Source organism: Osmerus mordax, chromosome 20 (genome assembly GCF_038355195.1).
Source record: "Osmerus mordax isolate fOsmMor3 chromosome 20, fOsmMor3.pri, whole genome shotgun sequence".
Classification (NCBI taxonomy): Eukaryota; Metazoa; Chordata; class Actinopteri; order Osmeriformes; family Osmeridae; genus Osmerus; species Osmerus mordax.
The window spans coordinates 13069828-13096389 of NC_090069.1; the positions used below are offsets into that span (position 1 = coordinate 13069828).

A 26562-nucleotide genomic window follows, 5' to 3' on the forward strand; every position below is an offset into this window, starting at 1 on the left:
TGTATGGCTGCCAATGGAACTGGTTCCCTTGTATTTATCGATGATGTGACTGCTGACAAAAGCAGTAGGATGAATTCTGAAGTGTTTCGGGCAATATTATCTGCTCAGATTCAGCCAAATGCTTCAGAACTCATAGGACGGCGCTTCACAGTGCAGATGGACAATGACCCGAAGCATACTGCGAAAGCAACCAAATAGTTTTTTAAGGCAAAGAAGTGGAATGTTCTGCAATGGCCAAGTCAATCACCTGACCTAAATCCAATTGAGCATGCATTTCACTTGCTAAAGACAAAACTGAAGGGAAAATGCCCCAAGAACAAGCAGGAACTGAAGACAGTTGCAGTAGAGGCCTGGCAGAGCATCACCAGGGACGAAACCCAGCGTCTGGTGATGTCTATGGGTTCCAGACTTCAGGCTGTCATTGACTGCAAAGGATTTGCAACCAAGTATTAAAAGTGACAATTAGATTTATGATTGTTAGTTTGTCCAATTATTTTTGGTCCCTTAAAAAGGGGGGGGCCACATATAAAATGTGTTGTAATTCCTACACCGTTCACCTGATTTAGATGTAAATACCCTGAAATTAAAGCTGAAATTCTGCACTTAAAGCACATCTTGATTGTTTCATTTCAAATCCATTGTGGTGGTATACAGAGCCAAAATGATGAAAACTGTGTCAATGTCCAAATACTTATGGACCTAACTGTATATTGATTTTTCAGGTGGATCCCTTGCCTGTTGCACAAATTCATTTCAGTTACCTAAGCCAGGACACATCGCCACTGATGCTGATGACAAGTTCCATGACAAGTTATGGCACCCCAAACAACCTTTTTAAAGCACAACGAGTAAGCTATTCTTTACAGCAGCAACCCATACATACAGCCAGGCCGCATAGGCTACATGCCCCGGCAAAAAAAAAATTCTAAAAGCATGTAGCTATGTGCATGTCAACCACAGAGCCACACAAATGATTCGATGGTGATTTTTTGCGGATATCTGTAAAATGCTGTAAAATGGAACCTGTTAAAATGCTGTTCACACATCCATATTTTCTTCATTTCAGTGACCTCCCTCATATTTTAGACTTTGTGGAGAGAAAAGAGAAATAGTGCGAGTAACCATACATGACTGTCATACAGAGTCAGTCTGTGCGTGTGTATATGCCCTTTAATGTGACATTGTTTTAAAACCAGACCTTTCTCTGCAAGCCCTACCTTACAAAATATGCATCTCATTTACTCATTACCATACTTAACATCCCCCAAAAAAGGAGACTGTCATTTACTTGATTCGTGACCCCATGAATCGATTCAAATCGAATCGTGAGGTATCCAAATGATTCCCACCCCTACTATTTACACCGGACGCGTCTGCAGCACCTTACGGCTCCGACCAGATCAGGTTTAGTTGTATTTACAGAATTTCAGAAGAGAAGCTGCGGGACAGATGTATTGGCGAGTTTGCAAGATACAAATTTGTGTAGGCTATTTGTGGTGTCATACAACTAGCGTTGCTCCACTTCTAAGATGAATCTGTCGTCATCCATGATGTCAAATTATTTGATTTCTGGTGTTTTGCCACCGATGTAGTAAAGTGAAATACAAATCAGGAGTTTAAATGCAGACAGTGTTTTCATTTTAAATTCACCGGGAACATGTTCCATAAAGCGAATTTAAGCCAGGCTTGTCAGCTACTTTCCCGTTTATTTGGTAAACCCGCTTTATGGAACAGGCACCCATTTTTCAGATTTGTATTTTACCTTGCGACTTGGACGTGACATCCGTTAAAACATAAAAGCTACCTATCTCTCGCAAAGCTGTGTGGAGGCCCGCGTCTGGGAAGCTACTGAAACGAGCCGCGTCTGGTGTAAACTGCACCATTGACTAGAGTGGCCGTGCTCAGCTGCAATCAGTTTCGGCATCCGCGTCGCAGCTGTAACGGGCCGCAGACGCGTCCTGTGTATATAGGGGGCAAGAGTGTACTGCAGTGTGTTGTTGCAGGAGCCTTCCAGACATCCCTGAGGTGCGCTGTCAGCAGAGCTCTCCACTCAGACAGAAGCTTACACAAAACAAGGAGAGCTTCTTCAACAACACTGTTTAAACTTTCGACTCTTTTTAAGGGTGCAATCTTCAACGCGGCTGATTGAGCAGCATGCCAGATTGGAATTCACTATAAGAACAATTGATAGGTTTGCTGAACTCGATTCAAACTGACATTCTGGACTTCTCATGTTTCCCACACCATGTTGTTTTCTCATTGAAACAAAATATGCTCAATCACTGAATTAATCAAATCACCAGTAGCTTTCCAGAACCCTTTTACACACCTGAATATACCACAGCCAGAAGAAAAATAACTACCTGATCACCGTGGAGACAGGCATGGGTGGTCCCTTGTCCTTGAAATCCTGAACGTTGACCACCTGGGGGATATTCTTCAGCGTAGACTCTGTCGGGGAAGCACTGACTGCTGGTTGACCACAAAGGGGTAGAATTTTTTTATTTTATTTGCAAGTGTTGCACAATAGAAAAATCCATCTGGCTAAACCCTGGATAGTAAAAATACTGATCCATCGATGTTAACCATCATTTTATGCTCAAAATGGATTCAATGTTCTGCTGATATTACGTTTGTAGTAAATTTCTTTGTAATATATTTAATAAGCCAGTAAACTCTTTTCTACAAAAAGTCAAACATCTAACATAATTCTATACACGCCGGTGACAAAAGGCTGCCAGATTACAAAGACCTTTGTTTCCCCCTGGTGTCTGAGACGAGACACAACAGTCATTGTGCTATACTGTAGTTTAGCCTTCAGCCAGATACACAATGATTACCCTGAACAAATTAAGTCGCTCTGGATAAGAGCGTCTGCTAAATGACTAAATGTAAAACTCTACCTACCTGGTTTCTGATTGGCCATCTGCCTACGGAGAGCAGCGGTTGCTGCGGCCTGTTGGGCAGGGATGGTGACCGGTGTGGCCTTCTCAGTGGGCGGGGCCCCATGTTTCACTGTTTTGGTAGCTAGTGCCGTGCTATCAGCCCCTCCCATGTGGATCTTATTGGTTGTAACTACAACAACATCAACACAGCAGCATAAATATTTGTCAAATTCAACGCAGACACCCAACACAAGAGACCTCCATCATCTCAATGGGCAAGGCATGTTTGATGGTTCTATTTGTTTCAGAAAAAGTAAACCAAATGTACTGTAATGATACAATACAAAATAAAATATGTAACACTCATTAAACAAAGCTCCATAAAGTCAACAGAAGTCCATTTCTAACCTGGGCTGATGATAGGGCTAAGTCCCAGTCCCAGCCCAGGGTGGTGGACCTTGCTGAAGGGTGTGGACTGGATGGCTCCAAAGCCAGGCTGGATTGAGGGGGTCCTAACCACCGTGGGGTGCCTGGGCACGGACACGGGGGACAGTACAGGCAGGGGGGCGGGCTCAGGTTCCAGATCCTCCTCCTCCTCCAGCTCTGGGTGGGTGTGGTTGGGGTCCAGGGCCTGGGAGAAAGACGACGTGGTGCTGACTTCATCCAGGTCTTCGTAGTATGTGGGGGAGAGGAAGGCTGAGCGCGACAGGTAGGCTAGCAGATGGGCAGGCAGGCGGGTGGACAGGCAAAAGAACACATTAGTAAAGAAGAGTACCCCCAAATATATATTCTATACAGTACAATGCTGCTTATTGAACCCCCTACAACAGCTATAACTGTAAAGCTCCTCAAAGAAACATGCACTTTGGTTTTGAATATCTAATTAAAAACCAAATGGCTAATGATGGAAGCATGGAAACCAGACGGAAAGTAGCATCAGCAATAGGGGTGGAACGGTACATGTATTCGTACCGAACCGTACGGTATGGGCGTCACGGTTCGGTGCATGAAATTACACTGAGAATAGACGGTATAAAAATAAATAAAACTTGCATGCAAATTAATTAATGTAATGCGGAACTACTGTTAGATACTCGTGTTCTTTCGGGACATCTAATCTGTAGCTCTGAAGCTCTGATTGGTGCCGCCGTGAGTCAGAGATAGGCTAGCTAGCAGCACTAAGGACGAGTATGGCGAGTGGTGGCGACCCACGAGAGAGGACCCGCCGGCCGTTTTAAGATTGCAAGTTTGGGTAGGCAATGCCTACCCTGCCAAAATTCAAACGTAAACATTTTTATTAAATCATTTTATTTAATAAACTTGTATTTGTATTTTTGCTGTTTATTCTTGTGATTTATATATGCAATATTTGTGTTATTCCAATTGTTTAGACGTTACGATGAACAGCCATTAGATACAAATAGGGCCCAAAAAAATACTGATGCAATCGGAATTTACATGTCATCTTCAATGCGCCGTATTCACTCGTAGAGGGAACCTGGTTTGTTTTGCTTTTCCCTCCGTTGTACCGAACTCATACCGAACCGTGATGTCTGAACCGCGGTATGAACCGAACCGTGACTTCAGTGTACCGTTCCACCCCTAATCAGCAACAAAGTACCCGGGGCAGTTGATCTAACTGGAGGAGTCTGCCGCTTGGAGAGGAAATTGCGTAACTGGGACTGCTTAACTGGAGACATCTTGGCTACAGGAGAAAAGGTAGCAGGTGAATTCATTTGCATCAGTAAATCAGATAGTAATGTGGTTTTGATCCGTCTAATGGAAAGTTTGATTTATTTTACCTGGAGATTTTGAGGTGCCCTTGGGAGTGGCCTCCAGGCTGGCTTTTAGAAATGCGTTCCTCAGACTTTCCAGCTCATTGTCTTGACTATAACAGAAGAAAAATATATAAATACGACGATTCCATGATGGGATGTGTCCTGTATAAATGTTGTTGCAAGCGTGTGAGCGTATATGTGTTAAAAAGCGCAGGGCTCCTTTAAGAGAGCATGGAGATAATTTGATTAGTATGGAGTAGTAGACGATTATTAGTGACCGTGCTCCACATCAGACCAGCGGTTTATCTAAACCTGGTTCAAATTGGTTTGCATGCATTCAAGTAAAAATATAATTCAAGTGTTCTTTGTAGCTATAGTCTAATAAATAATGTGTTGCAGTAAAATGTTTAGTTAGCTAATTCATCACACAGAAACCAATTATGCTTGAAAGCTTTGGGTTCGTAACTGCACATGAACGTTACGGTCACGATAAATATGCTTTGACTGTTTGGTATTAATACAATTTATTTTGTAGTTATAAGTATCATTATGTTGGTTTAATTATTCATTTGTATCCATGTGTATGGTACGTTCTGTGTGCAGTCTTTAAGAATGTATTATGCTACATTTGTTTTAGCAGTAAAGGACATAAACGGAGATTCTGATCATCATAGCATTCTTACTGATGCGCGTAGTGGTCATGGCCCTGAATTAGCGCCATGGCCGTACATGCAACTAGTAGTGCCCATTCACGAAAAGCAAGCATGCATGACAGAATGCTATAAAGGTAACTTATGTATGAATGACTGAATTATTATAATGATTACTTTTGGTGTGTGTGTGTCCCCTTCCCTCCCCCTCCTACCCTTGTTGAGTGTTGGTGGGTGTAACAGCGGTGGTCTGGACTGCAGGAGCGAGTTTGGGCTGGGAAGGTAGCAGCGGTGGAGCACTCCAGGTTGCTGTTTCTCTGTAGAGCCGCAGGATGTGCAGTTCCTTCACCAGCTGCTCCAGCCTCTGCTTCTGCTGGTTGATAATGTCCAGATTGTTGGCCAGGGCTGTGAATAGGGCCTCTCTTTCCGGCACAATCATGTGTCTGACAAGGGAAGGAGAAAGAAGTAGGTGGGGAGGGGGGAATGTAGTAAATATAAGATAGGATTAGGTTGTATTCATGTATAAATCAGATGGCTGAGCGGTTAGGGAATCTGGCTATTAATCAGAAGGTTGCCGGTTCGATTCTGGCCGTGTCAGCAACAAAAAATGATGTTGTGTCCTTGGGCAAGGCACTTCACCCTACTTGCCTCGGGGGAATGTCCCTGTACTTACTGTAAGTCCCTCTGGATAAGAGTGTCTGCTAAATGTAAATCAAGATTTAGAACCAAATAGGACCCAAGTTAAACCGCTTGGACGTAGTAAGAGAAGTCGGACCAAGATACATCTACTTATGACAAATAGTATATGGATTACAGCTTCAACTTGAGTACATTGGTGGACGAGAAAGTAAGAATAGGAAGAGCGAGACAGCAAATGAGAAGGTGCGCAGAGACAGACATATAGGAAATTAGTGAGCGAGAGTGAGCAAGCAAGCATAGAAAGAAAAAAACATAAGGACACTAAGGGTGCTTTCACACCTATTAGTCTGTTTGCTTGGTCCGAATCAGTAAATGAGTTGCTACTTTGTTGCATTTGTCACGCAGTCGTACAGGTTGTTAATCTATTGGACAGAAAATGTGTGAGGGAAAATCACTTTCGTGTCACAAACAACAATGGAGCAACAGCAGCGTATTGCGATTGCAATACTATCTTTAATTGTTATGATTTGGTGTTGCACGCCAGGTTTTTGGGGTTGCTCATTGGTCTTTTACTAAGTATTATATCCAGGTTATCAAACCATGGGAAAAAATGTTTTTCGTCCGATGAGCTACCACTTTTCCATAAAACATCACGCACTTTTAGCTGTCTACGTTTTTTAACTTTCAACCAACATTGGTCCACTGTGCAATGATGACAGTATATCACTAAATAATTTAAATACCTCGCTACTCTTGTGTCTCCAAGTATCTCTGCAATATGATAATATCTTATTTTCCGAAATTGTTCAGCCCTACACCGTAGACGCTGTTAGCGACAATGGCTGGGTTTCCCAGATTCGTTAAGAAGCTCTTAACGCTAAGAGCTTCTTAAGAGCGTTCTAAGAACGCTCTAGAACGCTCTTAGAACGCTCCTAAGAAGCTCTTAGCGTTAAGAGCTTCTTAACGAATCTGGGAAACCCGGCCAATGCCAGTGTTAGCAGCATCGGTGCTTGCCTCCTGACGAAAAACACGTGGAAGATGGCAACAGCGGCTGCAGCGATCAACCCACCTCGACTTGTTGATAAAAAAGGCACATAGAGTTGTGTATGGAAGTACTTTGCATATGAGGCAGATCACTGTGGCATTATCATTAATCCTCAGAAGCCATTATGCAAACGATGCTACCATGGTCTTCAGACCAAGGGAGGTAATACTTCCAATTTCGCAAAGCACCTAAAAGACCGTCTCAGGAATCATTGTCAATCCAAGACGTTCATGACTTATCCAAGACCATGTTGACATGTTAGTTTTCCTCTCTAAAAACCTTGAACTAGCCAAAAAAAGGTGTGCAATGCTGTGAAAAAGCCATGTTCATCTTGTTAGCTGAATGGCTGCACTGCTATATCCACTGTTTTGTTTCGCACAGTACCTTTTGAAAAGATGTCTGGAATGTGTCTGTGGACACTAGTTATTGCACTTTTATGTCATTCTATGCTATATTGCACATGTTTTTATGACTTGACATTTTGATATTTTAATAGTTCTTGTTTCAAGTTCAAGTACATGGAATCTTAGAAAAACTATATATTTTTCACTGTGGTATCGAAATCGGCATCGAGAATTGTGTTATTTTACTGGTATTGGCACCAACTACTGTATTTTTGGTCTCGTGACACCCTTACCAATATGGTGGGCCGTTATATCGGGCGATAAAAAAAAAATATCGCCGTTAATCTATTCTCAAAGTTGGGTTGGGAGCTGGGTCTATACTACGCAGGCTATTATGACTTTCACCTTGATATTTTAGCGCGGATGTATACCTAGCCAAATTGCACTGTAGGGGGCGAGAATGAGTCTTCAAACCTGCCTTGTGTATGAAATTATCACATCAAATGTGACGTGCTAACATGGATGCAGCTATGAAGCCGCCTGGTTTGCTTCAGGGAAAATGTATTTTTAAGAAGCTTCCCAATGGAAACCTCGACAAGACTAAGGTTGTTTGCACCTTGTGCTATGCGGAATTAGTTTACTGTAGGAGTTCTTCCAGTCTCAAATACCACCGAAACGCAAAGCATCCCTTAGCTAATGCGGAAGATGCCGGGCCAAGCACTGATGTAGCGCAGTGGAAGAGTCGTCGTCAAACTACGATGTTTGAGTGCAACCGAGGCTAGCCCGTCAGCACAGCTCTATCAGCCAAGCTAACTAATCTAATAAACAGTTAATAAACACAAGTACATCTTATTGAACATAATTTATTTTCATCACCAATTATCATAGAACAGCTTTCTCAAGCAGTTTGTGATGCATTTTGGAAACGGGAGATGAGCTCCTGGTCTAATGCGCCACCGTTCTCAAAGACTTACTTTTAGTCATTATATGGGTAGCACACATATTCTGAATGCCTTCGGCGGAATTCAAATGAGCCATTTTAATCTAGATTAACGCCAAGATTACAGTGAGATTAATCTAGATTAAAAAAATAATCTATACCCACCACTATATATATATATATATGTGTTAACACTAGTGAATGTATGTGTTACACGTACCGTATTTTACGGAAAATAAGACGCATCATGTACAAGCCACACCCCCCCAGAATGAGCACTTTACGTTTGTAAATTTCAGTATAAACCGCACTGGAATACAAGCCACACTTTATTAGCAAACAACGTTGCCGTTGCGCGGACCAATGCTCACAAATGATTAGTTGCACATTCATGCTGTAGCTGCGGACAGCTTGGATAGCGATCTAACTAGACAACATTCCCAATCAGGGTGAACACTCAAATTATCTAAACTATAGACCATAGCATTACACATATCAAAACAGAACGAACAACAATAGAACTCCAAACAATGCTTATTTAACTAAGCTAATGCCCTTAACTTAGTAGCTTTTCAGTTTGCCGCAGGGCATTCTGGGTACCAAGAGCAATGCATGAGTATAGGCGATGTTACCGCATTGTGTAACTGTTACACACTTCGGTTGTGGATACTATGTCCAGAAATAAAGCCAAGTCACTCATTTAGTGGCAGAATCCATTGTTATGTCTACAAAATTATTTTTGATATATTATATGTTTAGCTAGCTTGCAAATCCTGAGGATAGCCTACTGTAGCAGACCTTTCTATGTGACAACGGACAAGGGTGTTTTGTCACTCAGGAGTTGCCGTAGGCTTGATGCTGAAAGCATTACGTGAAATCAATGAGGGCTGTTCAAATGGCGATGTCAAGAAGAGCAGTGGTAAAGTACAAGTTATGAAAAGAGACCCGTGTCCGTGTCTTATTGTCCACACGATCATATACAATGATATCTAAAACGAACTTACAAAGAGCTTGGTTAGACTACCAAAGTTGAATTGGTAATGTTATTAGCGATGATAGTGTTATTTTTCTAGCTAGCCTAGCCTATAACATTTCACCCGGTCTTGCAGCTATTTGATTAACTGAAATTATTATGAAATGTTATGTTCTACTAGCCATTTACCTACTTTAGCAAGTCACTGTATTTCCAAGCCCTGATAGTGTAACTGAGACAACACAGTAAATAATTCCTCTTTCAAGTAATAAGCCCCCGTTCAAATGTTGAGCATAAAATTAGCTGCACAGTCTGTAGAAATCTTGAGACAGACACTTTTTTGTTCTAAAACCGGAATATAAGCCGCAGAAGCACAAGAAAACAGTTAAATCGGAGTACAAGCCGCGGCTTATTTTCCGTAAAATACGGCCTTCTTTACTTTTCCTAGATGTGTGTTTTATCGTCCAGTTTTTTTCCCCCCTTCTAAATCACACCAGGAAAATCTTGTTTAAGTCCATTTGCCTCATGTTTTGGTATAATTGTGCATTCAAGAAAATATAAATTAACATTTTGCCATTGTCTTTTTATCTGTATTTCCTGTCATTCAGAAATACAGAAAAAAACATAGAATACAGAAAAAACTTAGAATTTACAGAAAAGTACTGTAATTTAATCTTTTTTTATTTATTTTTAATTATATGCACTAGAAGATTTCCATGAAATCATAAAAGAAAATCCTACATAATGCAAAAGTGCACATGGGCATGCAAGAATAAAGCACTTTGTAAAATACGTCTGAATTAAACATTTTGTTTGGCACAGTGATGAAACCTAGCATTTAAACAATTCTGTATTTTGGAATGAAACATTCAACACATTCAACAAACTGTGATGAGAAACTGACTCAAACATAATGGCTAAATAAGTAATAAGTAACAGGACAATAACGATGGCCCGATGGCCCGGGGCCATTAAAAAGTAATGTGGGACAGTTAAACTACCAACTCACTGGCCCGATCGGGCCACGGAAAATTATTGATTGAAAAAAAAAAATTGCATTGTAAAAGTTAACAACCTTCATATGTTTTGCTAAATGCATAAATAACTTCAGCTTGTGGGGCGCACAGCTGGCAAATCAATAGTTGAGTAGTGAGTGACGAGTGGGTGTCAAATTGTAATTCTCGAATCTCTATACATTTTTTAACAACTGGCGCAGGACAATAAAGTGACGATGGCAGCAAAGTACAGCTACGAGCTCAAACGGAAGTTTTTTTTTTATGGAACGAAGATGCACTGTGTCGTCTGTCGTATGCTCCCGAAAGCAGACAAAAGTGGATCTTTTTACACAGGCACTGACAATCCCTGACCAGCCATGCTAGCAGACAGCACCTGGTTTGCGTGACAGCTAAGCAGATGGTTGACAATCCATCTTCTAGGTCATTGACCATGCTGGTCAAGAATTTAAATGCAGATGCCCATCGTGTTATTGCACGAATTATAACAACGGCATATCACGTAATTTAGACGGGCCAGCCGTTCGCCTCGTTCCCCCGGGCTATTGAACTGCAGCAGAAGAATGGTGTCGACTTGGGTACCTAGTATTATACTGATGAAATGCTATGGATGCTTTTATCTATTAGCATTGAGGGACCAGAGGTTTCAGTTTCAGCCAGACAGAGTTGTGCAGAGATGGCTGTCAGCAGGGAAGAGAGCACGTCATGTTTGAGGTTAAAAGTCAATTGTTTTGCTGACTATTACCTTTTTATTTTTTATCACTAGAAATGTGATTTAATTTTTGTTCTTTTTATACCCAGGATGTGTTTAATAAATGGTTAAACATATGTTAACAGAATAACATAACTTATAAGTCTTTGGTTTTGTTGTAAAAATGATAAATTACAACTTTTGGAGGGGGAGCCAGTAAAAATTGTCTTGGGCCAGTAAGTTTCAAATCCTGGCCAACATTTTTTATCTTGAGCCCTGACAGGCAAGGGATCCACCTAAACAATAATGCGTCATTAATTTGGTTGTGGATTTGACACCATGTGTAGGCTATAGGCTACTGGCTCATATTCACCTGTTTTTTAACCCTCGACCATACACTGGGTTCAGATGTGACAGGCGGTTTTACTTCTTTTACACACTGCTCTAGTGCAAAGAGAATTGCAGCTACGTGACTGCACACTTCTCTAAGGCTATAAAACAGCAGATCATACTGAATACGTGTGTTTATTAATTACTAAAATTTCAGGACAACACAGCAGTTATTCAACAAGTAACAGCAGTTATTCAACAAGGAAGCAGCAAATAAACATACCCTGCCATACAAGTGCGGTGTTTGCTGCACAACTCCCCATTGCTTCTATTATCCAGGCATTATAGCTAGGTTTTTCTAAGTGCCTGTCCAGCACCGACCTCTGCATATACTAAACCTGTGGTTGCGTATTTATAGGTCATAGTTTGTTGACTTTCCCATTAATAATAGTTGTAGGCATCAAGACTTTTGTAGGCTTTAATAATAGCCTCCCTCCTGACTGTAAACGCACTCTCTACCAAATAGGGAGTCAGGTGGCTGAGCGGTTAGGGTGTCGGGCTAGTAATCTAAAGGTTACCGGTTCGATTCCAACCTGTGCCAAATGATGTTGTGTCCTTGGGCAAGGCACTTCACCCTACTTGCCTCAGGGGGAATGTCCCTGTACTTACTGTAAGTCGCTCTGGATAAGATAAGAGCGTCTGCTAAATGTAAATGAAATGTAAATAGTGGTAGACATCGGGATAGGTTAGCTCTAGCTCAGGTAGGCTATCAATTTCAGCCTAAAACAAATAACATTCTGATCCAGTGGGTCGGTGAGGGACCTGATTCAGTGAATTTCTGCCTTTCACAGCCAGTTCATTGATGGTAATATGCATTAGTCATGTTAACTTGATAGAAATTCCAGTAGCGTAGCTAGCGACTAATGTACGAAACACGTTAGCCGGATGTAGTTAAGGGCCTTACGTTCTAAACTGATCTGTTATTGTTTACGTTCCAAAAAACGTCTATAGCTTTTTCAACTTTCAAGCAATTCTAGTATTGTGACAACTATAGTAGGCTGGGATTGTCTGTGTAGGAAGTGCGATATCCCATCCCTCCCCTCCAAATGACCACGTAGTGAATCGGCAGATTTGGTCTTGAGTCAAGTACCCTTAAACAAATAGTAGCAGGGTTTTTCCTGGGTCAAAATGGGTCTTCGGTGCTATAAAAAAACAAACTGTGTTACCGCGTCACCTTATGTATATGTTATGTCTATGTATTTTTATTTATTTTTTACCATTTCATAAATAATGGAGGCTATGCTTGAGGAAATCATTTTGCTTCCACTTTAGATTAAAATAGATAGGCTAATAGATTGACAATAGTCCAAGCCCCATGGTGCTATCATGTATGGTTCAAAGATTATCAAGGTTTACCTCTTTACATATATAGGCAAACTACTGAAATGTATATCAATAAAATCTAGAACTAACCAGTGGTCAGACATGGAACATAAAGTTTATGTATTATCACTGGGGATGGGTATTGAGAACCGGTTCTTGTTTAGAACCGGTTCCCAGTGAATCGATTCCTTTGAATCGTTAGCAAAATTCCTTAACGATTCTGTTAACGATTCTCTGTGCCGTTAAACAATTAAAATGCAAAGTTTAATAATGGATTAAAAATCGATATGCTCAGTGTAATAATGGGTCACGCGAACGTCTGTCTGAATAAACTATAAAAGTTTGCACACGCATGCGCGAAGACGGTTGTATTTCACACAACAAAATGTGAAGAAATATGAAGACGTTTGCGCTTCATCTCTATCTAAGGTAGAGCTAAACTGCACAAAAGTGATCACAACCACTTGTTACTGTGTGAAGCAATTTGCCTTTATTGTGTGTAGTCGATCTAGTTATCTTCTGTCCCGTCGTTTGAAGCATACATTTTAGCTCCAGCATTCGTCTCCCATTAGTATTGATCTTATTGATCATTTCACGTTATCGGGGCGGCGTGTGTTATCAGCAAACGTTCGCGTGTCGCATTATTAAACTGAGCATATTGATTTTTAATCCATTATTAAACTTAGCATTTTAATTGTTTAACCTTTTAATAGTCCTGTTAAATGTGCCTGAAAACGCCTAAACAACATACCCAAAGTACATTGAAAGCTGTTGTTGAACCATTTGGAGTACATGCATGTAAATGGTCTCTTTTGAAAGCTGACACTGAAGTTATTTCCCCTGTTGTTAGGACCCCTGTAAGTCCTACTGGTGTTGAGTAATAGAAGCTTGAACACAAAGAAACTGAGTTTCTATCTCCGAATAGATTTTGTTTTGAAAACAGAGGCCTGAAGAGGCCTAGAGGTGGTAGGTATTACCTCATTTCAGAGCCAGTCAAAGCCAGTTTGAGAAATTCGTTTAGAACGAGTGTGTGTGTGGGGGGGTGCAGGACGCACAGACCTAGTTGGCTGTAGAGGGGAACATCGATAAGAGAATCGAATCGACAAGCAGTAATCGATAAGGAGTCGGAATCGTTAAAATCTTATCAATACGAATCCCTAATTACCACTGTTCATTTTTATTATACAAACTAAGCTAAGGGGTGGCAGTCAGTTGCAGAGATCACATCCAGCTTGTGAACATTTCACCCTCCGCTTTTTGTTGACCCCCTGGTAGAGTACCACAATTAACTCCAACTGATGAAGTCAGGATTTCGCAGGTTGATAATTGGGTGCTTGCTTATAAGCAAGCTATTATTCGCGCACATCACAGTTGCGTCTTGATCAGACAAGAAGACACACGATCTTTGTATCAACGCGATTACTATTTATCAAAACAGAACACGGGTTTGGCTGTACTTGAAAAATACTATTCGTATTCGCACATCAAATCAAATGTATTTGTATAGCCCTTCTTACACGCAAGCATGTCACAGAGGGCTTCACATATGCCCATAGAACTGCCCCTCAACCAACCTAAACCCTCAAGGAAGACAAGGAAAAACTCCCAACAGAAGAAAAAATTGAAGAAACCTTGGGAGGAGCAATTCAGAGAGGGATCCCCTCCTCCAGAGACGGTTGGTGAGAGACACCAATCTGGTGTCTCTCACTCTAATCAATGTATTTATTCCCAGGTGTTTTGCAATTTCCTTTTATTTTCTTTGTGCCTACACTATATATTAGCATTCCAGGTTAAGAATACCAATGGAGGCTGCGTTGGAAATCGTAAATCAAACTTTTGTCAGCATTTTGAGTGGAAATTTCATTGGCATTTGTACAGGTGTATTCGTGCACGTCGGACTGGCCCTCGCAGCGGAACGACCGTTTACTGGCCACTCGTGCACCTCACAGTTGCATATTGATCAGACAAGAAGACACGCTTATCAACTCGATTACTATTGATCAAAACAGAATGAGGGTTCGGCTGTAGCCTACTTGAAACATACTATTGAGAACATATTCGCTGACATCCATTGCACATGCATTTTTTTCCCCCCCAATCGCACTTTTTTTTTGCCTTAGGCGCTCAGGATTTGTCATAGGCACTTGGGAAAACGGCTTCGGCGCACGCCCACATTTTCTCTATGCAGGAAAAACCCTGAGTAGTTTTGTCAACTTTCAAGCACATCTTCTGCGTGTTCGGCTTGTCATACGTTCGATTCAGCCTACATCCACAAATTAAATAGAATTAATAGGCTAATCTCGGGCATTGCTAATTTCTTTCAGTCTGTTTGGAAAGTACAATATCCCATCCCCCTTCTAATGATCGATCGCGTAGTGAATCCATGTATTTGGTCCCTCAAGTTCCCTTCAACGTATAATTTACTCAAATCAAGTTACAGTCGACATTTAGATCCAAGATGGCGCCGATGATGGCTGCCTCGGTCGTTAGGTGCGCTCTTTTTTGTCTTGTTTTGTCTGTTAATTCAGTGTTCTGCCAAGATTTCCGGGGTTCTCTAACTAGAGAAGTACTTCTAAACATCAGGACTACAACTCCTGTGGATTTATTTCCCACTTTTCTGCTTCCAGCGGCGGAATTAGTGGGAATTATAGTCAAAGCCACCCTCGGCTTTGTCCTAGCAGCGAAGCGCCGTAGGAGAGGCAAACGAGCCGGTGCTCTGGTGCGACTCCGTCGGCGTGGGGCACGCACAGCGTTACCGGGGATATTTCTCTCCAACGTGCGTTCACTGAGCAACAAACTGGATGAACTTCAGCTACTGGTGTGGAAAAACAGAGACTTTCATTCATCTTCCGTTTTGTGCTTTACGGAGACATGGCTGAGTGAACTGATCCCAGACTCTGCGCTACAGCTAGCAGGTTTCAAACTGCTGAGAGCGGATCGTAACCCTGTGCTCTCTGGCAAAACGAAAGGCGGTGGTATTTGTTTTTACATTAACAGTGGCTGGTGTGAAGATGTGACAGTGATTCTGCAGCACTGTTCTCCTGATCTGGAATCATTTTTTATTAACTGTAGATCTTTTTACTCGCCACGAGAGTTTGCATCATTCATTCTGGTTGGCGTCTACATGCCTCCGCAGGCTAGCGTTAACGAGGCTCAACGTGTGCTCGCCAGCCAGATACTGAGTGTGGAGCATGAAAATCCGGATTCCTTGGTTATTGTGCTAGGCGACTTTAACAAAGGCAATCTCACTCAAGAACTCCCAAAATATAGACAATTCATCAAATGCCCTACCAGAGAAGGAAACACCCTGGATCACTGCTACTCTACAATCAGCAAAGCATACCATGCGGTCCCCCGAGCAGCACTGGGTCACTCTGACCACGCCATGGTCCACCTGATTCCTGCATACAGGCAGAAGCTAAAGCGCTGTAAGCCTGCTGTGAGGACATCAAAACAGTGGACCAGTGAAGCTATGGAGGATCTGCGGGCGTGCTTGGACTGCACTGACTGGGACATGTTCACGACTGCTACCAATAGTCTGGATGAGCTCACAGAGGCTGTGACATCATACATCAGCTTCTGTGAGGACTGCTGTATACCAACACGCACCAGGGTAAGCTACAACAACGACAAACCCTGGTTTACAGCTAAACTCAGAAGGTTGAGGTCAGAGAAAGAGGCCGCGTTTAGGAGTGGGGACAAAGACAGTTTCAAGGAGTCAAAGAACAGGTTTAGCAAGGCGGTGAGGGAGGCTAAACGACTGTACTCAGAGAGGCTAAAACACCAATTCTCTGCAAACGACTCTGCTTCTGTCTGGAGAGGGCTCAGGCAAATTACCAACTACAAGCCCAGAGCCCCCCACTCCACTAACGACTCCCGCCTGGCCAACGACCTGAATGAGTTCTACTGCAGATTTGAAAGACAATTGGACAGTCTTGAACTACCCCTTCCCACCCAGGAGGCCTCCCACCTCCCCCCCTCTACAGTGACGACTCTCTCCATTCAGGAGGGTGAAGTTAACAGACTTTTCAAGAGGCAGAACCCCCGCAAAGCAGCTGGGCCGGACTCTGTCTCTCCAGCCACCCTCAAGCACTGCGCTGACCAGCTGTCTCCGGTGTTTACCCACATCTTTAACACCTCCCTTGAGACATGCCATGTGCCAGCCTGTCTCAAGTCCTCCACCATCATCCCTGTGCCCAAAAAGCCAAGGCCAACAGGACATAATGACTACAGACCCGTCGCCCTGACCTCTGTGGTAATGAAGTCTTTCGAGCGCCTGGTGCTGGCACACCTTAAATCCATCACTGACCCTCTACTGGACCCCCTGCAGTTTGCCTACAGAGCCAACAGGTCTGTGGACGATGCAGTTAACATGGCCCTCCACTTCACCCTACAGCACCTGGACTCCCCAGCATCCTATGCCAGGATCCTGTTTGTGGACTTCAGCTCTGCCTTCAACACCATCATCCCCGCCCTGCTTCAGGACAAGCTCTCCCAGCTGAACGTGCCTGATTCCACCTGCAGGTGGATCACAGACTTCCTGTCTGACAGGAAGCAGTGCGTTAAGCTGGGAACACAAGTCTCTGACTCCCGGTCCATCAGCACCGGATCACCTCAGGGCTGCGTCCTTTCTCCTCTGCTCTTCTCCCTGTACACCAACAGTTGCACCTCCAGTCATCCGTCCGTCAAACTCCTGAAGTTTGCGGACGACACCACCCTTATTGGGCTCATCTCTGGTGGAGACGAGTCTGATTATAGGTGGGAAGCGGCCAACCTGGTGACCTGGTGCAGCCAGAACAACTTAGAGCTCAATGCTCTTAAGACAGTGGAGATGGTTGTGGACTTCAGGAGGAACACAGCCCCACTCACCCCCATCACCCTGTGTGACTCCCCAGTCAACACTGTGGAGTCCTTCCGCTTCCTGGGCACTATCCTCTCCCAGGACCTCAAGTGGGAACTGAACATCAGCTCCCTCATCAAGAAAGCACAACAGAGGATGTACTTCCTTCGGCAGCTGAAGAAGTTCAACCTGCCAAAGACAATGATGGTGCACTTCTACTCAGCCATCATTGAGTCCATCCTCACCTCCTCCATCACCGTCTGGTACGCTGCTGCCACTGCCAAGGACAAGAGCAGACTGCAGCGTATCATCCGTACTGCTGAGAAGGTGATTGGCTGCAATCTGCCTACCCTCGAGGACCTGCACACCTCGAGGACCCTGAGGCGAGCGAGGAAGATTGTGGCCGACTCCTCCCACCCTGGACACTCCCTGTTTCAGTCACTCCCCTCCGGCAGAAGGCTGCGGTCCATCAGGACCAATACCTCACGCCACAAAAACAGTTTCTTCCCTTCCGCTGTTGGCCTCTTCAACAAGGCCAAGGGACCACACTGACTCAAATGACTTATTGCTTAAAACACACTGCTTTTGCACTGCACCACAACATGGTATCTTGTACATTTGTATTTTTTGTAATATTTGTATTTTTGTATTTTTATATTGTAATTTACGGCAACTTATATTTATCCCACTTAGTACTGCTAGTTTGTGTACCCTTAGTATAGTTAGTCCACATATTTAAATTTTAGGTATATGTTTATTGTATGCACCTTCCTGCCAAAGCAAATTCCTTGTCTGTGCAAACTTTCATGGCGAATAAATCCCTTTCTGATTCTGATTCTGATTCCAATGCTTACACAGCTCTTTCACCACCTCAAGAACAGGCCTCCTTTAGCTTCCTAAAATGTTGTAGAATACTCATTTACTGTAACTCACTTGACTCATTTATACCTCTTGATATTTCAGTAATGCATCATTTGTTTTGTGAATCCGCTTTACAAAACATAAGATACTTAATTTTACCATTACAATTATCGTTGCCGCTAAAGTCATAACATAAGAATTGTGCTTACCTGTCTATACTCGAATAGCTATGTAGTCAACTTCAAAGAATGCAATAAAATTGTTGCCATTTTGCGTAGGCCATAGATATATAGATATATATATATATCTATATATTTAGGTTAAAACTGTCTGAATTACATATTAGTGCAAAGGAGTCCTTGCAACATCTGCTGATAGAAAAGCAAATGTCATCCTTATAAGACAAGGAAATAATGGCTGAATGTGCAGTCTGCAGCAATTGAACAGAAACAAGAGGAAAATAGCTTTAAACTAGTTTTCCCGGTGTGATTTTGAAAATAAAAAAAATACTGGGTGATAAAACACATCTATGATATGTCAAGAAAGCAGGCTCCTGAAATTTGATCGAGTGCGAAGAAATATATACATATCTTTCACTGCAGTGAAATGACCGGAGCCCGGCACTTCTAATGATTAACACAAAAAACAATGACACCCTGTCTGAAGGCATGAAAAGGTCTAGAATCTTTCAAGGGGGATTTATCTGCTAGAGCATTCCAGGTTTACCAAAATTGAGATATGCAAATCTTCTTCAGCTATTTTCAGATTTCAATGTATGGCACAATTTGAAAGCTTACAATCTGTAAAAACAAATGACCTTGGCTGACAATGGCCCCTTTTGACCAGATCGTGTCACAATTAATGTACATCCCATCAGTGTAATGTATACAGCTTTGCTTTATTTAGCAAAGTTAGGCTAGTGGCATAAAATGAAAAACATTAGTCCATTGATTTAAAAGACACCAACCAGTTTAACATCTTCCGATCATAAACTCAACATTGTAATAAATGATTGAGAACACTATCATAATTAATGTACAGTATGTCAGAATACTACAGTTTCTTAAGGCATGAATGTAAAAAAAATTGTTAAGACACTCGTGCGCAACAGATAAGCCGACTTGTTACAGAGATACTTGTTGCAATGTGGCCATCAATGGACCAGACCAGGAGGCCTTGGAATACAAGGAGTTCATGAAGAGGTTTTATAAAAACAGTATGTTCTGCCTCTGGTTGTGAACTGTGTAGGGGAAAACAATGGCTTTAATGCCATGTTCAACTACTCTGTAACAGACCCACATTTTGCAGGTTATGAAATGTGTAAACAAAAGTTTATTTATATAAAATAAAATATGCTCACACACACAGACGGACAGAATAAAAAATAGGGCACAAGTCACCGCAATGATGTTGGTGACATATGTCTGGAATTATAGATTTATTATTCTCCGTCATCTCTGAAGTACTTGTTCAACCTTACAGGATTTTTCCTGGGTCAAAATGGGTCTTCGGTGCTCCAAAAAAAAAAATATATATATATTTATATACATATTCTTTTTTTTCTTCTTTTTTCGAATCAATGTATTTATTCCCCGGTGTTTGCGTTTCCCAACCGGGGTGCCGTCTGATGAGAGCAGGGGTGCCGTGTAAAGTCCCTCAACCAGTAGCGGACTGGCCATCGGGAGCACCGGGAGAATTCCCGGTGGGCCGAGACACGTCTGGGCCGGAGGGCCGCTTGCCTTATAATTATTTAAGAACTACTAATAAAATGTCGGCAGAAGATTGAGAGAGTTGGCCGTCCCCCATTTCCCCAAGGCCGATTGGTCTATTCCAAATGAACGTCTGTGCAGCCATTACCCCGCCCCATTTGTCTCGCTTACACTCGACAGTGACACTGAGATCGAAAGCTAGCTAGTAGACTATATGATCGAAAACGAGGCTAAGAAACGTAAGGGGCTGAAAGAGACAAAAAGACATCATCTTCACGAGACAATGTTTTACCAATTGAAATACGAGGCCAGGGTCTTCTTCCTGCGTTGCTGCATTACATCGTTTTGATTTATTGTATGGCTGTGTTACATTTCTTTCATGTCAATGATCAAAAAGATTTTCATGAGAAATCTATGTATGTGAACTTGATTTGTAACAATTGTGGCAATTTCCTCCCACGCCTGTTTAACCGAAGCTAATGTGGGTGGGTTTCTTCTCCCATCTATATCTGCCGTTGACCTGTTTTCTCCCTTCGATTCCAAACCGTGACCAACGCCGGTCTCCCTTCTCTGCAGAACGCATTAATCTATCGACACACACTAGCCCCCCCCCCCCCCCCCCCCGACTAATAAAAAAAGATTTTTTTATTAGTCGAGCTGCCGTATGGCAGTGTGAGATCTGATTCCCACTTGTGTCATCATTGCTGAATTAACAAAATGTTCCACAGAAATTGTAGATTATATTATTTAAGACTCTTAAATAACTCTAAAAAATAACTCTAAAAATCTATAATTTAAAAGAAAAGGTGTTAGTGTTTTCCCTTTCGTTAATCTGCGCTTTTTTTTGTTTTGGTATTTTGCACACGGCACGAGCACAATTGGCTGCCGAACTACAAACTCTGCCATAGCCTAACTTTGTCGGTGTTATTAGTCAAAATGGCAAAGAAATCTGTTGTATGGCAGCATTTCATTAAAGTACATTTACAAAGTACCGGGTGACTCGAAAAAAGTTGAATGCAAACTCTGCCAACAACGGTTTATTTTTCATAGTTCGACGTCAAATTTTATGTAGCCTACCTGAAAACCGTAAGTTGGCCTAGCCCTACTTCGCTCATGCTAATGCGCTGGGTTGAAAAATGAATATGCATATTATAAGAATCACATCCAAATCGAATGACATTATCTTCTCCGGCCAAGACAAAAAAATCTTTCTCTGTTGCACCGTTCCCCACTCAGCTTTTACGTAACTTCGCATGCTGCAAGTTTTCAGGCAGTGATAAGCGCGCTCTGATGATTTGCATGTTAAACAAACAATATTTTTTATTTGTAGTACATTGTAAGAGATACCAAATACCATCGGCATTCGGTTACAACAGGACTGGTGATGCGAGTCTTATTATTAGTAGGCTATTAGCGGCTGAATCTGCAGTGTCCAGCAGCCATTGAGTCAGTTCGGGAAAATGTTTTATTTTGTGTGAGGAAAAAAAAAGCGTTTAAAATTTTGATTAGTCGATTTTCAGACGTTTTAGTCGAGTCTTGGTCGACCAAAGAAAATCTTACTCGGGGACAGCCCTAAAAGGAACTGTTGAGACCAAATCCATTGAATCACCACGTATCCACCATTAGAAGGGGGGGATGGGATATTGCATATTTCAAACAGTCTGAAAGTTGCATTCACGGTTTACCAGCTAAACATTTGTTAGAAAGAAATCCTGTGCACGATTTAGTCCGTAGATGCAAAAGTATGAAAACGTATTCAAAAGTATCTGTCTGGCTAGTGGTAGTAGATAGGACACCTACTTGATTTGTTAAATACCCCTTGCGTTTTACACAATGCGGTTCAGCTCTTGCGTAACCCACCATCCACACTTGGAACTGGAGTGCCAATGTTACAATAATAGCCTACATAGAACCACAATAGACATTCGCAACCAGTATACTATCCACTGCCTATTACACAATGCTTGTCTTGTCATTCGGAAAGTTCCGTAAATTGAATAGGCTAAGCATCAACATGTAACATCAAGTCAGCCTATAGTCTAGAATTTCTAAACTAACTAGCCTACATTTGGTCCAATTACAAAAATGAGAGCCGTGTCCTGACAGTAAATTAACGTTACTTGTTTTTCCCAGGATAACTGGATCAAATTAGACCATTTAATGTTTATGATGTCCCTATGTGTTTATGCTTTCACTAGAGACAAGAAAGCGATCAGTCAGCTGACTATAAAATGTTGATAATGTCAAGCTACGCATTTAAAGACCAACTGCAATCTAACATGCAACGTGTTTGACAATAAATAATATTTAAACTTTCGAATGAAATAATTCCCGACTTAACACGGAAATTAATGCCAGATTGACGGAGGCAAGTTCATTTACCTACATTGCCTTTGCGCCGTGCAAGCGGCCATTACGTGTCAGTAAAAACGTCCGTCTGAAGATTCAGTCAATTAACCCATATCCGCGTTTTAAGAATGAAAATAAATAGAAAATTCCCCTCACTTCTGCTTTTTCTTCTTCTCTAGGTGCTTCTCCCACTCCACATCCAGCACATCGTTCACATCCTCCACAGCAAACTTCACATACTGGTACAGTCTACGGATCTCCTGGTTCAAGAGAAAAAAAAACATGGTGGGAACAGGCGAAACGCTAGTCATTTCCATTATTAGTACCCTTTGATAGACCCCATTGTCTATCAAAGGGCCTACAGAAGCCTCAATATTTCATCCAACAACCTCTCAGTACTTTAACCCACCCTTCTATTTGCCAATCTCTCCTCTTCTGTCATCTACTAACTTACTTTGAGCTGGTCCTCGCTGCGTGGGTCCAGGGGTTTCTTGTAAAGCAACTGGAGGTATCCCCTGTCCCGGTTGAGCTCGCCTTGGGCTCTGGCATCCTCAGCCCCAGCAAAGCCCTCCAGCATGGTGGTCTTCAGCGTGCTGATGTCACAGTGCAGGGACTGGTGGTAGATGCGATGACAATGCATTAGTGAGGTACGGTAAGGAGGACTGCTGGGTCTGCATCAGTGAAGGCTGGTCTGTAGAGGTAGATTCCTTCTAAATGTTTTTAAGGCAAGAGGAAACTCAAAATACAATAAAGAATAATTGAAATTAAGAATTTCATGTTTTATACTGAATAATACTGGTGCTTAGCATACCTTGTCAGCAGAGAACCCCCTCCCCACATGAACTATAGATAACACAAGGCTTACGTAAACAAACGGCCCTAGGCTGACCATTATCTTACTAGAGATGCCATAAATATGTTTAACCTTATCTGTACTAAGTAAATCATCATGTCAAATCTAGGGTCAGAGAACTTTGTAAGTTTCCACTGCTAAGGACGCACGCACACACATGCACGCGTGCGGTAACTCTGGGATCGATCACCTTGACAGATGATATGCAGGGGAGGGGACTTCCCACCAATATGTTTAAATGGCTTTACATGAAGACTAGAACACCAGACAACTTTGTAATCGCTATAAAATTTGTCTTCTTGCTGGCAAGCATTAAACTATATTGTACCTTCCTTAAAACCAAAGACTTTGTGCCCCTTTATAAGATTTCCTTAACACTTTGTATCATTGAAAAGCTGATGAAAATTCTAGCAACAACTGCAGACATAGGGGAAAGGGCTGTGTGAAGTGGTGGTGGGGGGGGGAAGAGGAGGACGGGCTTCTGCTGTCCTCCTTAAGGCGAGGTATCAATTTACCCCGTTAAGGAGTAGCGTCACACATGTGATTCTGAACATTCCAACCGACTATTTTCCGATAGACAAAAACTATATGACAAACGCTATAGTATGGCTTTCAACATTTACAATTAGGAGGATAACAAGTAACACTAGCAGGTAGTAGCATTGCTACGAGTATTATGCTAGGTAACGGAAGCTAACTAAAGCTAGCTAGCTTCCGTTTTGGAAAAATAACTCACTCTGGTGGAAGCGTCGGTAATATTTAGAACTCACTCCTTAAAAGGTTAATCATATACATTTTATGTACTTTTTCATGCTAATCTGTTATTGGCCAAAACGCATAAAATTATGCTCCTCCCTTACCAATCAACTACTGGAATACAATCGCATTTGTACAATTATAATTTAATCTTTAATTCTCAGTCAACCACTGTACTGTACCGCTAGTGTGACGAACTGGTGGTAAAGTGATTGGGATCATGATAGAAACAGTACCATATTAGAAAATAGAGTCTGCACTATATCCATCCCCACATTCCCCAATACAACCGTATTCCAAAATTGATTCAATTCATTTTTTCCCCTTAAGATTATACACACACACACACAATACCCTATAATGATAACTTGTAAAAGTTTATTTTTGCATCCAGCTATTCAAGTCCCTGTAAAGTGAATTTCGAGTTTCAACAGTTTAGACAATGTATTGCTTAAACACATTACAAAGACTATGAACTATGTAATAGTAAAAAATGTTTGTTCAGGATTTTGGGGGCGGGGCTGAAATCATGCTCAATGACGCAATGGCGCCACTGAGCATAGCCCCTCCGCTAACACTCGTAACTATAAAGCGCATAAGCCGTTATTAAAACTATTAAACTTATTTTTTTCTCTCATCTTGGACAAATCATGCTAGTTACATATCGGTAACATGCTACTCTAGCATGTCAACTTGCATAAAAGGTAGATAAAAAATAACCATTCGGTTGCAGACCAAGAAGAACAAGCTTGATTCCCGGCCAGGCCATCAATGTCCTCTGAATTTGATTCTGGCTCTGGAAGCTCAAACTTATATGGCTGTGTACAGCCAATCCTGCTAGGGGCATACATTTTTGTTGTAGATTCTAACCCTTTTGTTGTAGCGGTATTTGACAGTTGAGAGAGGAGCATCTTTCCCGAGAGCGGGCATGGTTTCAGCGGCCTCAGTGGACACGCCCCCAGTGTTTAAGATCTGAGAAAACTACACAATTTTTCAAGATTGATAACTATTTTAGGTAATTGGGATTAAAAAAAAATATCCAATTTGGCTGGGTGGATAAGAACACTGTGGTGTGACAAACTCAGAACACTTTACAGGAACTGCAAGTTTCCTTTACAGGAAAACATAAACCCCCAAAAATATCACATGTGCATAAGTATTCACAGCCTTTGCCATGACACAAAATTGAGCTCAGGTGCATCCTGTTTCCATTGATCATCCTTGAGATGTTTTTACAACTTGATTGGAGCCCACCTGTGGTAAATTGAGTTAATTGGACATGATTTGCAAATACACACACCTGTCTATATAAGGTCCCACAGTTGAATTGTCTGTAGAGCAAATCTACACATGGCCGATTATTTTCTTCTTAAAAATCTAGATTTTATTTGGGGACAATGACATGGTTCGATAGCTGGCTAGTCTTGTTGTTAAACATACTGTCAAATTATAATTACAGTTTGGAGATTATGTCTACTCTGATGCGGTCATCTCACATCCATTTGCTATTCAACTCGCTCCACAGGCTGCAGCCGTACTGTAACCTAGTACTAGTATAATAATAATAATAAATATAGCTGCAAGCAGCAATAAGGTGGCCAAGCAGTCAAATGACCCAGAAAACATTATAGACGAGGGTAACGAGTACACGCAGCAAGTTTGGTGTGAATCCATCAAAGATTTGCTGAGATACGACCCAACTTCCTGTTTGCTGGCTTAACGGCACATTTTGATTGGCCGTACCGGGCAAACGGTTTTGAAAATCCAAAAAACATACAATGTGAGGCTTGGTCTGAAGATGATCTCTGCCAAATTTGGTGAAGATTGGAAAACATTTGTAGGAGGAGTAAAGAAAAAAAAATAATTCAGTAGTTCAAAATGGCGGCCGCATCAATTCGGCTGTTATCACAAGTTATCATGTGTCACACACGGGATGTCCCAAGATATCATGAGACAAAGGAATCACTTAATAAAGGCAAAAGAATCAACAGTTATTGGCCAAAACACATTTTTGGTTCCTGCAGCCACGCCAGTGATCACGACACCAAATTGATTGGACATCCTCAGAAGAGGGTTCCGAGTCATCCTACCAAGTTTGGTGTTGATTTCTCAAGGATTTGCTGAGATATGACCAAACTTCCTGTTTGGTGGCTTTGTTGCCAATTTTGATTGGCTGTACCGGACAAACGGTTTTGAAAATCAAAAACCTTTTGAATAATACAGTGAAGGTTGCTCTGACGATGATGTGTGCCAATTCTGGGGAAGATTGGAAAAAAATTGTAGGAGAAGAAGCGTGTTTCCTTAAAATTTAAAATGGCGGAAAATCTATATAACCGGAAATTGACGTCATAGGGTGTGTTGAAATCGTCTTGATTCCATCTTTGACCCGTTGGTGGCGCTAGAGTGCTCGAATGGGAGACATGAAACTAGGTGAAAATAAAGAGGGGACTGTCCTTAATGAGTGTGCCAAATTTCACAACTTTTTACCATACGGTTCTAGGGGCTGCCATAGACTCCAATGGG

At 41.9% G+C, this 26562-nt stretch overlaps 1 protein-coding gene across 2 annotated transcripts in view; it reads right to left on the reverse strand.

The window, feature by feature from the left end:
- Nucleotides 1–26562, reverse strand: part of nup214 (nucleoporin 214) — a 146038-nt gene that overhangs the window by 84524 nt on the left and 34952 nt on the right. The window contains exons 17-24 of one of the 2 annotated variants that reach the window (XM_067258008.1): nt 22885–23043; nt 22587–22690; nt 5529–5756; nt 4688–4773; nt 4507–4590; nt 3294–3599; nt 2908–3075; nt 2364–2469 (exon numbers count right to left, since the gene is read on the reverse strand). In XM_067258008.1, the coding sequence (XP_067114109.1) occupies nt 2364–2469; nt 2908–3075; nt 3294–3599; nt 4507–4590; nt 4688–4773; nt 5529–5756; nt 22587–22690; nt 22885–23043 (1241 nt within the window). Of the gene's footprint in view, nt 1–2363; nt 2473–2907; nt 3076–3293; nt 3600–4506; nt 4591–4687; nt 4774–5528; nt 5757–22586; nt 22691–22884; nt 23044–26562 lie in introns of both variants that reach the window. The other variant, XM_067258007.1, reaches the window with a different exon arrangement.